The sequence below is a fragment of the Paralichthys olivaceus genome, chromosome 12 (genome assembly GCF_024713975.1).
Source record: "Paralichthys olivaceus isolate ysfri-2021 chromosome 12, ASM2471397v2, whole genome shotgun sequence".
In the NCBI taxonomy this organism is placed as follows: Eukaryota; Metazoa; Chordata; class Actinopteri; order Pleuronectiformes; family Paralichthyidae; genus Paralichthys; species Paralichthys olivaceus.
In genome coordinates, this window is record NC_091104.1 from 4,612,261 (window position 1) to 4,627,268 (window position 15,008).

The 15,008-nt window shown below is 40.9% G+C and overlaps 1 protein-coding gene across 6 annotated transcripts in view; it reads right to left on the bottom strand.

The window, feature by feature from the left end:
- klc1a (kinesin light chain 1a) overlaps nt 1-12,941 on the bottom strand; it is a 30,390-nt gene extending 17,449 nt beyond the window's left edge. For 4 of the 6 annotated variants that reach the window (XM_020106728.2, XM_020106729.2, XM_020106731.2 and 1 more), the window contains exons 1-6: nt 12,493-12,916; nt 6,799-7,066; nt 5,450-5,680; nt 5,138-5,216; nt 2,338-2,566; nt 1,377-1,464 (exon numbers count right to left, since the gene is read on the bottom strand). In XM_020106728.2, coding sequence (XP_019962287.1) covers nt 1,377-1,464; nt 2,338-2,566; nt 5,138-5,216; nt 5,450-5,680; nt 6,799-7,065 — 894 coding nt within the window. In that variant the 5' untranslated portion in view covers nt 7,066; nt 12,493-12,916. Of the gene's footprint in view, nt 1-698; nt 960-1,376; nt 1,465-2,337; nt 2,567-5,137; nt 5,217-5,449; nt 5,681-6,798; nt 7,067-12,492 lie in introns of those variants that run through there. The other 2 variants (XM_069536433.1, XM_020106727.2) reach the window with 2 other exon arrangements.
- Between the last annotated feature and the right edge of the window lie 2,067 nt (nt 12,942-15,008).

Consider the following 15,008-nt stretch of genomic DNA (forward strand, 5'->3'; position numbering starts at 1 on the left):
CCCGACAACACATTTATTATTCAGAAATATTCAATCACGTCCAACAACGTGTGCAACCGCAAATCTCCACCACAGCAGCCGAGTGCCATTGATCCGAGTGAGTGAGTAATCGATGAGGAGAAAGGTGCGGAAACAGTGACGATGATCATAGTGGGCTGTAGGTTGATCCGAGTGAGCTGCGTGATGAATCCCCAACATGTGCACTGAGGAGGAAGGAGACTACAGAGGTCACCTCTGATCTCTGATTCAGACCAGGATCTGGTGGCCATGTGGCCAAGTGGGAGGAAGAGAGAGAGAGGAAGGATAGAGGGGTGAGGCAATGGGGGGAGGGGGAGATGATTCAGGGAGGCTACATTCATACTAATACATTTTGATTTAAAACTAAGACGATTTCCGTCCACACAAGCGTTTTAGCTGCGATAATAATATTAATCTCTGTCCATGTAACAAACTTCAAAACACATATGTGAGCGCAACGTTTGTAAGTGAAGGCATTTGAAGTCTGAACGTGAAATCAGCGTCTCCCTGCACAATCCAAAAGAAATTCAAATTAGTTCGAGTCTAACAATCTGGTGTTTCATCCAAGACTCACACTTACAGATCAGATGATGTGACAAAGTGCCCGCAGCGTTCCAGTTCACATTCACAACCGTTTTTAAAAACTTAACATGAAGACAAAGGACAGTAGATGAGACTGAGACATTGAAAAGATTTTACATAAGAGGTTGAAGGGGACTCAAAGAGAGACAGAGGAAGAAAAGAGGTCTGTGGACAGTGAACGGAGACGTGATTCCTTCTGAATGATGAATCAGAATCAATTCTTTGTGGAAAGGAAAGATCGGGGCCTGGTGACGGTGTGAGGGGGTGAAGGATGTAGGTGGGAGGGGAGGAATGTGGAGGGCTAACCTCAGCTTGACAAAGTGGAGTGGGATGTTGGTCCAGACAGTGGAGACAGAAGCCTGCTGGGGTTAACACAGTTAGTCAACCTGCTGTGTGTTTACAGTCACACTGACGGACAGAGGTTCATGGATCCGGGTTAAATATTTATGAAGCCCTCCGTGTTCACTCTGATCATCACAGTCGAGCAGAAATACATTAGCTGTGATTGGAAGATGTGAAATCTAAAATGAGTCTGGACAGAAAAGACACTTAAAACTAATCCAAATCTTATTAACGTGTATTTTATATTTTGGAGTTTGTTTTTTATGTTTTGAATTCCCACTAAATCCTAAACACTGGGCCTCTAATGGATGTTGTTGTCTTCTGGTGGAGCCAGGCTAGCCATTTCCACCATTTTCACCCTAAGCTACGCTGAGCTAACTAACTGATTCCTGATTTCAGATATGAGATTGTAATGAAGAGAAAGATGCACTCACAGCTGGGTGGTCTCTGCCGAGCGTCTTCTCTCTAATGGCCAGAGCATCGTTCAGTAGGTTTGCTGCCTCCTTGTATTTGTTCTGATCCCTGACAAACAGACACAAACAAGCAGAGTCAGACACGGATGCACAGAATGACGACACTTTCCACTGATAGCCCGTTGTTTTCAGGTGACATGGTTGAAATAGTTTTGCACAAGTTCCCACAGTCGGCTTACAACAAGTCGACCCAGTCTATCGTTCCTTCAGGGCAACTAAATCAAAAGTCCAGGCTCACTATTCAACGGATAAGATTTGTGGAAGAGGAAAAAAAAAAGGACATGGCAACGACGCTGGAGAATTCTTTTGTTCTGTAACTGTACTGTAAATCTTAGGTTGTGTTTGCCGTGTTCCACTCCTGACGTAGAAAGGCATCCAGCTCTCAGTGGGAGGCCCGTCATACGATGCTTTAAGGGTGTGTACAAACAACCTCCAGGGTCATTGTGACAGTGACAAAGAGACTACGTGTTATGTCCATTACTGCAGGTTTTTCTAAGAAAAGGAAAGAGTTTTGAGGGGAGGGGGGGGGGGGGGTTCAAACTGTGCCATGAAGCAACAAGGTTAAGAACATTCCTTTCATTGATATCCGTCACACACTGACACTCACAAACACGATCTCATCGTTCACTGAGAAGTTTCAACTCCAGGCTTGTAAAATTAGTCAAAGTGGTCGGGGACTTTGAGGATTTACAAACTAGTGAAGGTGTGAACAGTGCAATCTAAGAAACCGAGGCACTTCCAGGAAATGTTTTATTTCTCCTAACGCGAATGATGTTTGTGGCTTATGTAGTTTAAATTGACTCTTTTAAAGGTTTAAAGTTGTAGGAGAAACATTTAATCATAATAATCTATTCTATACTTCATCTTGGAAACCACTGCTACGGTTCAGGTCTAAACAACGTACTGGATTTCTTCGACTAACCTGTAGACGAGGGCGAGGATGTTGAGCATGGTGGCGACGTCTGGGTGGTCGTGTCCAGAGGTTTTCTCCAGGTCCTCCAGGGCCTGTTTGCAAAGCGGCACAGCCACCTCGTACCTGCCCTGGGAGGCGTACTGGATCACCAGGTTGTGAAGGGTCCTCAGACGGGCCGGGATCTCATAGCCCCCCTGCTGGGCAGCCGCCGCCGCAGCGCTGCCATGAGCCGGCTGGACTGGAGACACAAAGAGGAAGGTGGAAAAACAATGATCGACTGCACACAGATTTAATGATCCGCCTATTTCATCCCAAAAAAATCATGAAACATTGGTTAGTGATTGGTTGATTTTCCCTTAAAACAAATAATCACTCCAAATCCTCACAAATAAGAGGTTTAACTTAAACATCTGCTCTGTTGTTTGTCTGACAGATTAATCTTACAATGCTCTGTATAATTATTTAATAGGTTTCAGTCATTCTAGTTACATATGTGTGACTTCCTGTCGGCTTCAGCTTGAAAAAAAATTTACAGTTTAGCAATCCGACAACTGCAAAAGGGTCCAAAACTAAAACCACGACAAAACAAACATCAGGCTGTTAACGTGTTCCCTGAATAAAAGATTATTCAAACACAAACAATGTCCTCATTCTGCTGCACTGCACAGAAAATGGCTCCTGTGTGGAACGTCGCCGGGGTCAGGAGGACATGACAGGAATCTCTCTCTCATGACATTCCTCATGTCTGCCGGTCTGATTCTGTGCGAGCGTGCGTGAGAATGTACGTGCATGAGAGCGAGAGGTCAGGAAACCCCCCTGATTGGGCGTCTTATTAAAGGCAGGCACCTCTATATTTACTGTGAAGGAGAGCGAGTGGCGTTTCAAGTGGGAGACGCCCACGGCAGCAATCACACCGACCACAGTGAAGAGTCCGAAACACCAAGTGGTACCAGGTGTTCAGAGCCACTCGCACCAAAGTTCAGCCTGTAACTTCATTATAAAACTGCAGCACTTATGGAAGGTGGTCACTTCATTAACAGAAACAGGACATGAGATCTTTACAAGTACACTCAGTACTTCGCTGTATAGAGTTAGATAAAGGCTGAAATGGAAATATTTGTAAAGACAAATCACTGTAAATAAGCCTGAGGTCAATTTAAATCCAGACAAAGCTTTCATCACCATTTACGTCTTGCTGCTAACATCAATTCACCGAAAGCAAAGAAGCTTTCCAGGCCTGAAGAGCAGAGGAGAACAACCTCTCTTCTACTGCAGCGCTCAGCAGATCCTAAACACATCCCATCCCTCTTTCCTAATTAAATCTCTTTGAGCTGCTCATCTTTCATCCTCGGCAAGTAACTAAAGATAAAACGTAAAAATATAATATCCTCTTATTCGCTGCGACCTGAAATCGTAATTTGGGCCGAAACACAGAGAAGTCTGGATCGCACCCTGAAATTACACCCACGAAACACTGTAAGAAAGAGGAAACACCAGGACGACCACATCCTGACATTTACACATGCAAAAAAAATAAAGTCCGTTTTCATAAGAACAGAAACACGCAGACGACAAAACCCTTTAAAGCTAAAAATTGTGGAATTGAATTCGGCCTGAGGAGAAACGTGCTGCAAGTATACAGCTGACATTGGTACACACGGATGCAGCAGGAGAAATTCTGTATTTCTGTTATTCCCAACATAAATGGGAAGAAAGTGCGTTTGCTGCAGTCGTTTTCAGTGGCAGATTAATACATATTTGATGCTCTGCTGAGTATGTGGGGCAGCAGGACAGTGTGTGTTGGATTTCATGCACAGTTATGTCTTTGATTAACTTGAAGATTTGTATTTGTGTATATATATTTCCTTGTACTAGTGTCTTATTATAAATGTATGTACTGTTTTTACTGTTTATCCCTTCTGTACGTCTGCTCAGCAGAAGTCAGGGGCCTGGAGTCTGGCTCAGAGCGTGGACCAGTCTGCTGGCAGATTGAAACTGGCTGACAAACTGGTGCTCGGAGCCAAATGGAAATCACCTTGGTACAAACAGGGTTTAAACCACGCTACCTGTGCCAAGTCAGAGGACAAATTCTTTTCCTTTTTGTTGAGACCAGAAGCTTCTTGGTCGCTCTGCCATTCACCCCAAAAACAAACTCAATGTTACGGTGCATTTCTTTCAATTCAGGCAGACAAAGGAAAACTGGACCTGGACTGGTTTCATACAGACAAACTGGGAGAAGCTAATCAGAACTGTGTGCTTTGCCTCTAATGACTTTAAGCTTCAAGCTTATCGGAATTCAAAGCAAAGACAAATGGGATCGTAACAAACCACTGAAGTCAAACATTATTTCACCAGACTTCAGACGCACTGAAGGAAAAACAGTCGAAATCCTGGAACACTGTGGCTGAGAGGGTTTTTTCTCCCTTTGGCTCCATCCAGGCTGAAACAGGTCCTGACAAATGGACCTTTACAGCCAGCACAGCTTTACTGTCTGGACCACTGAGTTATTGAAACATCACCCCATCAAACACTGAGGCGGGGGGGAGGGCGCTCCGAGGACGCCCACTGACTTACACGGGTGTCACTGGTACAAATATAGAAGTTAGATTCCCAAAGGAGGTGATGAGTTTTACAGCAGTGACAATTTCAAACCTGCTGCGACCATCAGAGAAGAGAACTTTATGTTCTACTTTCACAAATTCTCTTGGTGATGTTTGTATTTATTCCTCGAATTAAAGCGATTTCTTCTTTTGTACAGAAACATGAACAACCTCTCCGTCCAATCTAGATTAGAAGACGTAACACTTACTGCCCGGGGCTTGGTCGTCGTGGTCATCAGGGAAGAGATCATCCAGAGTCTCTTTGCTGGAGTCAGAGTCTTTCTCCTCCTGAGAGGAGCGAGTGAGGGAGAGAGAGTAAAAGGAGGACAAAGATAGAGGGTAATGTAGGGACTGTTTTCTAAATCCACAAAAGAACATTTCAAATGTATCTGCTGAGTCACTTGTTCTGTCCTCTGGATGTTTGAAAATACATTTGAAAGCAAATCAGAGCATTAATAAAATGAATGAAAATTCTTCTTGACCCATAAGACGTCAACAGAGAGATTAACTTGGAGACTCACAGTTGGGGACAGGTCCTCGTCGTACTTCTTCAGCTGGTTCATGAACTCCAGGTGCTTCTTCTCCTCCTCCAGCTGGGCCACGCTCTGCTCGCTCTTCTGCAGTTTCTGCTGCGTCCCGGCCAGCTCGTCCCTCAGCCACTGGTTCTCCTGGCAGAGCCGGCGTACCTGAGCTCGCAGCTTCTGCTTCTCCGACTCCACCGAGCTCAGGTGGCTCGACAACGCCATCATCACCTGGGCAAAGGGGGAGCGTGTTTCTTTAAACGCAACAGTTCCCTCATAGTTGGATTAAAACAAATCCCACGGTTCGGATGTTGGAATAACTACACAAATGTTTCTTGAGGCAGAATATAAACAGGAAGATTCCTATTGTACAATTATGTAGAGAAGTATGAACCACTCGGTGCTTCACCAGGACTGTTGGCAAAAAAGCTGCAGCTGGAGGGAAAGTTCAGGGCTAAAGCATCGAGAGTGACTCATCACTGACTCACAGGAAAATGTTTCAACACTTCTAAATGTTGTATTTCTGAAGTGTGAAATATTCAAACTATTCTTTTCTTTAGAACATGGTTTAAATGCTTGTTATTGATACTTCAGGTCAGCAACTGAGTATTTAGGAAACTTTTTTATGTATTTAAAATGATAATAGAGACAGACAACAGGAACACGGTGTGTAAATGAAATAAAGATGAAATCAACATCTCAGCATTGGAGTCTGTGTTGATGCTTTGATGTCTCGGTCTGTTATCACACGTGTTACACCCACGAGACAAAGAGCCGTCAACCTGACACCGGTCCACACCGGCAGCATTTTTCTGATTGTTTCAGGAGCCTTTTTGAAGTCTGATCGTAAAGAGCAGATGTGCTTCTATTTTAACTCACGTATGTATCAAGACCTGAAACCAGTCTACTGGAGCCTACTGAAAAATACTTCACCTCCATTGAACTTGTGATAATAATTAGCCTGGTGACGTTTCACGTCTGGTATGAGTTTGAGCTAACGGTGGGTGATAAATCAGCTGTTCCAAACTGGGATGCATCTTGTTCTCTCAACAGATATTTCAAATTATAGGACAAGAGGGTATATGGACAAACAAAATTTATATTAGAGCTGACAATGTGTTTTATATCAATCATAATATTTAACTAATACTACACTATTACTATTAATACTACTTCAGGAGAACTGATTTGGATTTTGCATTTCAAAATCTACAGATCATTCATAAGTAAAAATATTTAATCGTGAATTTAAGATCAACAGAATACTATGTACTAAGGTATAAGTACAACTACTAGTGCGTGTGGTTTGTTTTTATTTATAATGATTTTCTATTGTTTTAAACACATACCTGTGCTTCACTCAGCCCGAGCTCCAGCATTTCCAGGGACTTGCGGATCATGTTGGACTTCTCCTCCACCAGGACGCCCTCCTCATCCTGCTTCAGGCAGCGCAGCGTGCCCAGCAGGCCGTCAAGGATGGAGTGGTGCTCCTGCTTCAGCGCATCCAGCCCCTGGATCACCTGCTTGGTCCGGGAGATGATCTCATCCTGGGACAGCTTCTCCCCAGGGTCCTCCTCCTCCTTCACGCACACCATGGTGGACATGTCCTCACGCATCCTGTAGCAGGGAAAATAAAGTGATGAGCATATTTAATTCATGTGTTACATTTGTTTAACCGCGGCTAAAAGCGGATTTAACAAATGCAGGTTTATACGGCAATTCAAACCAATATTGTTGAGATTTACATAACACAGTAAAAAGGCTGTAAAGAATTTACAGGACTTGATTTTACTCAGAAAACATGACGAATACAGAAGAAGAATTTAGTCTGGGGTTCGGAATGAAAACCTCTGATACGAAATGCTCCTTTTTTCTTCTGCAACTCAAGTTGCCCTTGACTGAGTGAACCAGCCGCTCTGTGTGAAAAGCTCAGTACAGTGTGTGAGCAGCAGAAAAAGCCAAGATAAAGACAGGTTACGTATTTGTAAAATGCTGTTTGATGTGCTCTTAAAAACTGACGAGTCATCACTTAAGAAAAACAGGGGCTTAGGTTCAGCTGCGATGAAAAATCTGAACCAATCCACAGTCAAGTTAAATCTGCGGCCTGCTGACGGTTCAAATCCACATCAGACGCTGTGAGTTCAAACAGAAATGAAAAAGCATCAGAGGGGCGATGGAAGCGCTGTGCAGGCTGTTCATCCCCCAATGAGGCAACACTCGTGTCTTTTTTATTTTCAAATCGTCCCAGTTAAACCCTGATGATGGATTAATCTAAATCAGATGCAGGTTGTGTTTCTAATACATTACTACATTATATGAAGTGATTTTTTTAATTCATGGTGACATCATTCTACCATGTGATCATCGATCTATATGAGCTTGTCCATAGTCCTGTAAGACACACAGAAGCCTGGACGATGCATTGATGAGTCTAAGCTTCCAAAATATGGCAGCACTTTCAAAACATTCAGTAAAATACACAGGTTTACTTTGGTATGATTCTGGATACTTCACATAAACACAGTTATATTCATGGTTGTAATGTCTCCGACAATCATCAGCTTCTTAGTGTTGTCATAATGCAGTCATCGCACATAATCAGATCTGGAGTTAGCCTTGAGCACAGGTCTTATTATAATATAATATTATTATTATATTATACATTATATTAATATGCACATAATAAAAAACACTATATGTTGCCTTCATCACACTCCTCATGCGTTCCTTCACTTCCAACCTGACTTTCTTTGCTTTGTATTCATTTCACACACACACACACACACACACACACACACACACACACACACACACACACACACACACACACACACATTCACACACACACTCACTTAAGAGGATTATGACTGAGCGCTTTGGCAGCACTTGTACTGAGCTGCCTAATAAATCTCTGAAGCGCACCACCACACTGAAGCTGCAAACAGGCTGAATAATCGCAGAAGAGTGAAGTTATGTTTAACTGCTCGTCTGTGTGAAAAATACAGAAATGAAACAAACATTTGTTTTGTCTCCGATGTCACAGTGACCACCTCGGTGTCGGGGCTGCTGTGGTGAGGACAGCAGGCGTACCCTGAAGTGAACTGCTTCCGATTTCACAATTCAAGTTTGGAAGAATGAAGACGCTGAACGAAGATCGCTCTGAGCACAGGAGGCCGGCAGAGGGAGGGCTGCAGTCCTGATTGCTCCATGTGACTCAGCAACCGGCCCGCAGCCTATCAGCTGACAGCAGAGCAGGAAGCTGACGCTGTGCAGGAGGGGATGGAAGACAGCAGCTCCAGGTGAGCAGGACTGAAGCTGGAACTGACTCATGTTCTGTATTTTGAGTTTTTAAAAAAATGACAAATGACTGAACTGATAAAAAAACACAAAACAAAAAGGATCCCCGACGAGGCCGAGCTGTGAAGCTGGGTTTCAATCCAAAGTGAGTCCTTTATCCCCCATCAACGCAGAGCAAGGTCAATTTTTAACCACTGAAAACATATTCAGCTGCAAAGAAGGAGACAGAGCTCTGCATGCAGGGTAACACAGAAGTGAAAGTGACAGCACAAGCACTTCTTCCTGTTCGGATCCTACACTCTTTTATTTCTGGCATCAGACGAGTCTCAGTGCACAAAGCACCACAGGGAAAAGCCAGAGAAACTATGTTCTGATGTTTTTTTTTGAAATGTAAATAGCTGGCTTGAAGCTGAGCGCCCAGGGGACGCTGCAGCTCCTCACATAAACAGGTTTAGGCAGTGATACAGTTCAAGGCGATGAGAGGGCTGAAGACAAATGTGGTGGTGGATATAGATGGGGGCTTGTGCTTGGGACCAGTGAAAAAGAGGAACACTCAGTGCCTGCTCTGGGCTTTGTGCATGAGGATGGAGCCTGCGGCAGGATGAGGGCACTGTGAAGAACAATCTTAGTCAGCGATGTGTCGGCTGATAGTCATTAGATGATGAGAGCTTTGAGCCATAATCACATTCAAAGAGAGTGAATGTGTGACGGACACATTGAGCCACCGCGAGTTAAAAACACTGGATGGTTTTTAATCTAAAAGAATCTACAACACGCTCTGACACGTGTGCGTTTGTTTGGATAATCGTGATTCAAATGACCAACAGTTGTTTTACCGGTATCCTGTCAATGCAAATCACTGCTTCTCAGTTTGTCTGGTATGAACAGCTCCGAGCACTGGGTAAGGTAGTTAACTCCATGTCTACCATGGCTAAGAACAAAGAAGAGCACAACAAAAACACAAGACACGACTTTGATGCCCAGTTCGAACTGTTGCTGTGGAAAAAGAGCAGCATGGAAAACACAGAAAAATACATGAACTGAAACTCTTTAAACCTTGTCTTGGTGTGACATTGAGTGATGGACTGTTTTTGAGCATTTAAATTATGTTGTGTACCATGAGAGTTATAAGATACGTTATTCTGATATCAGGTCGTCTTTTAAGATCCGCGGACAGATAATTGGAATTAAACCGAGGGGTGAAAACATAACCTCCTTGAGTTGAAAGAGGACATAAAGAGGAACTACAGAGTCTGTGGTTTTATCACCCAGAGCAAACCCCTTTCACACATTTACAACAAGTCATGTGATCCAATGTTGATATAGAAATACTGAAAACAATCACGTATTGCCTGCTGTGCTGTCATGCTGCTCATATTATCTTCCACATGCTGCATCCTGTCCTGACTCCTCAGATGGACTCGTCTATCAGGACATAATGATGCATCATGTGAAGATATTAGACCAGGAAGAGGGTTAACACACGGAGGGCAGTCACGAGATGTGTCACTGCCTGAAACTGAGGAAATGACAAAGTGTGGTGTGTTTTAATAACTGAACAGACGTGGTCTTTGGACGTGGAGGTGAGAGAACAAAACAATCAAAGTGTAAAATCTGAAGTCTGACTCAGAAACAGGGATATTTACTGTGACGTCGTAGGGATTGCTGCAGCCTGCTGTCTTAAACTGTGTCTTCATTAAAATTAGTTGCAGCCTCATTTCTGCTCAGCTCTCACATGACAAGACCACCAATCATTTTTTTTATTTTTTTTTTATTTCCATGAGCGAGCCTTGGGTGAATTTATCATTTGAGTCACTGCAGTTGTTTAAGACGTTCTGATCTACAGAGACAGCAGCAGCGACACCCCCCACGCCCCTGAAGACAGCAAGACAATCTCCTGGATTTATTTCCCCACACAGGCACTGGCCTTTAACACACGAGTTCCCCCTGATTTCCTCGCCAGTGTTCACAGTATTTCAGTTGCTCTTGACAAGACATGTATCACAGCAGATAGCGTCATTTCACAGTATTCAGCGTAAGACGGAGATAGTTGGGGTCAGGATTTCTGAAACACTTTTCTTTATCATATTTGTTCAAATCCTCTTCACATCCCAATGGACATTAATAAATAAATTCCCCTGAACAAAGCTGGTGTCTGTGGTGTCGCAGGACTGTAACAAACGCAACCGATCATTTCACTCAGACCAAATTAATTGGCTGGTGTGCCTGTCTGTCACCGACCAACCTGCCTGCACCTCGCTCTCACCGAGGATGATCTGAGTCTTCAGCTGGAGAGACACGCGCCACCGAAGCAGAGACGAAAGCCACAAGTTAGCGAGCGAGTCAGTGAGAGGTCGTCTTCTAGCAGTTGTCAGTCGGTGCACGTTCATGTGTTTTAGGAGCCTGCTCTTACTCACCAACTCAAGCGTTAATTCAGAGAAGCCAATCGACTTTCACAAACTGAAGCGTAACAGCAAACATACGTTTGTTTGAATCTCAGCAACACAGCACTAGAGCAGGATGAGCAATGGTTAAAATACTAATTCTCTATTACAACAATATCATGTTTCCTGCCGAACGAGCAGTTCTTTCTTATCTGTGTCTTGTGCAATTGTAAACTGAGAAACTTGAGGTTTCTTGAGGTTGGGCAGAAAAAACTAAACCTTCAGAGGCGTCATCTCGGACTCTGGGAACTTGTTTTCACTTTTCTTCTGAGCCGATCTGCAGCATTAGGAAATCACCGAGATGAGTAATCAAGATTTCATGTACGTGCTCTCACTTCTCATAATTGATTTCCAGCTTCCCTTTATCTTATGTAAGTAAGTATATTTAACAAAAGAAACATTTAATCAAAAAGTCCATGGGAGCTTAATCAACAGCAGAAATAATCGTCGGCTTCCTCAGGTTTGGTGCAAATCTGAAGTAAATCTGCAAAATCAACTCTGGCAACAGGCAAATCACAATTTCCCAGCAGAGGTAAGGACTCAAACCCCTGTGGGACATCCGGGGAAACAACAAGCTGTCCCGGGGGGAGCAGAGGGTTGTCAGGGGCCCTGCAGGTTGTCAAGAGCAGAGATCTCACATTAAATACTGCAGGGAACTGCAAACACAACAAAACAGTGTTGCTGAGATTTGGCTGCTCGTCCTGCAGCGTCGATAATATCCAGTCTTTTTTTTTTTTTTTTTTTTAACCCCAGCTGTGGGACCCACACTGAGCTCCACTGTCCCCCTGAAGCTGTCCCCTCAACACAGGCAGCTTTCACTGGCCTCGGGCCGCTGTGAATATCAATGAAAAACCCCCAACATGGAGCAGCGACCATCACATGACAGGTCCGACACCACCGGGGCTGCGCTGCACCTTTGACAGCCGTGGTGGAGACGCATCCCTGGGCAGAGCATCTCGCTGCACTCACGGATCAACCTGAAGAACCAGTTGGCCCGTACAGGGCTGTCACACACACACCTAGCTAGTGCTAACTCTAGCTAGCCCTCCACTGACAGCAGCGTCTAATTCCTGCAGCGAACGTAAACACTGACCACACGGGAGGAATGGAGCGGCCGGGAGGGGTTTGTTAATATTATTAATATTATTATTATGATTATTAATATTCTTTACAACACGGGAGCCTCGAGGGTTGAACCGGTCAAACACAGTTCGCAGTTTGATAGAATGACACTTGACCGGGAACGAAAGTGGTTAATTAGCCAATGAGACCGCTCCAAGAAATACACGGAGCCATTCTTACCGTTCTCCAGGACATCCGTTGCCAGTGTAGCCGGACTGAAACGCCTCTTCCCCGGGGGTGAATCACGTCTGTTCTGCGATGGGGGTGCCGCTCCTTCTACCGACGTCTGACGGGAAGAGGTGTGAAATCTGAGCCCGGAGCTCTGAAGCGGAATCTACGAACTGTCCGCGCCGAGTTCAGTGGACGCCTCTCCGCATCGGCGGTGATGAGCAGTTAGCTACGGAGCTACACGGGCAGCTAACTGTGGCCTCGGCAGCTGCAGCCTCTCGCCCCGCGGCTCCATGGCAGCGACGGCTCCGTCAAACCTAACCCGACAGCGGCTCCATGGGGGCCGGGTGAACCGCTGAGGAGTCGCCGGTGGAGATGACAGCTCGGTGGTCGGTGGTTGGATGACTGACTGCGCTGCGTGAAAATGGCGTTAGCCGGTGTCCCCCCCTCCCCTCCCGGGTAATGATGTCACCCCTGTCCGCATTAAAGGGGAAGCTGCGGTGCGACACGAGCAGCCACTTCTATACTCTTATATTATTTAGATTTATATTTATACTCTTGTATTATTTAGATTTATATTTATACTCTCATATTATTTATATTTATATTTATATTTATACTCTTATATTATTTAGATTTATATTTATATTTATATATATATATATGTATTTATACTCTTATATTATATAGATTTATATTTATACTCTTATATTATTTATATTTATATATATATATATATACTCTTATATAGATTTATATTTTTATTTATATATACTCTTATATTATATAGATTTATATTTATATATATATATATGTATTTATACTCTTATATTATAGATTTATATTTATACTCTTATATTATATAGATTTATATTTATATATATATATATATATATATATATTTATACTCTTATATTATATAGATTTATATTTATATATATATATATATATATATATTTATACTCTTATATTATATAGATTTATATTTATACTCTTATATTATTTATATTTATATATATATATATATACTCTTATATAGATTTATATTTTTATTTATATATACTCTTATATTATTTAGATTTATATTTATATTTATATATATATATATATGTATTTATACTCTTATATTATATAGATTTATATTTATACTCTTATATTATTTATATTTATATATATATATATATACTCTTATATAGATTTATATTTTTATTTATATATACTCTTATATTATATAGATTTATATTTATATATATATATATATGTATTTATACTCTTATATTATAGATTTATATTTATACTCTTATATTATATAGATTTATATTTATATATATATATATATATATATTTATACTCTTATATTATATAGATTTATATTTATATATATATATATATATATATATTTATACTCTTATATTATATAGATTTATATTTATACTCTTATATTATATAGATTTATATTTATATATATATTTATACTCTTATATTATATAGATTTATATTTATACTCTTACATTATATATATTTATAATTTTATATATATATACTCTTATATTATATAGATTTATAATTTTATATATATATACTCTTATATTATATAGATTTATATTTATATATATATTTATACTTAATACTTATACTTTAGATATTTATGTATACTTTTATATTATATATATATATACTTATACTCTATACATGTGTTTATATAGAATATTTATTTATTTATACTTCATACATTTTATTCATTTATTCAGTTTAGTTTAGTATTAAATCCATTTGTTTATACAATTATTTATTTATGTAGTTCGATTTGTTCTAAATGTATTCATGATTCGTTATAGATCAAATCATTTGTTTATGAATTGTTTGTTTATAAATATATCTATTAATATATATCAATGTATTTATGTATTTATTAATGAATATGTTCATTTATTCATCTGTTTATACATTTATTTATTTACGAAACTATTTTATTTATTTGCCAATAAATCCATGTATAAGTATTTTTATTTGTTCAGTTATAAATCTATTTAACTGTTAAATATTTATGAATGTATTTAGATTTTCAGAAATCCTTCTACAAGATTGAACTGTAGAAACAATAAGTACTTTACATGGCTCTTTGTATTTCCCACTTAAAGCCCAGATTTTCATAAAGGAAATCCAACATAGCTTTTACTAACACAAATTAAAGTTTAAGCTTTTTATGAAACACGTGTTTTAAATAATTTAACCTTATGAATGCAGACATGCTCTGGGCCTGAGTTTTATAAAATAGTGCACGTAGGTGTGAACAGACCTGATACTGTAGGAGCGTTTATGTAATTGGGTTTCTGTTAAACACACTGCTTGAGGGGAAGCTCCTCCTAAATTCTGACTACTTTCCAGAGTGATCACAAGAAAGACTCCAAAAATCAATTTAACAGCTAAAGTGCATCATTTTCTCTCTAATGATCAGCGGAAATATTGATGGACCTGAGGGGAATCTGATCGATTCAACCACCCATTCAAAAATAACAGGAAAAAAG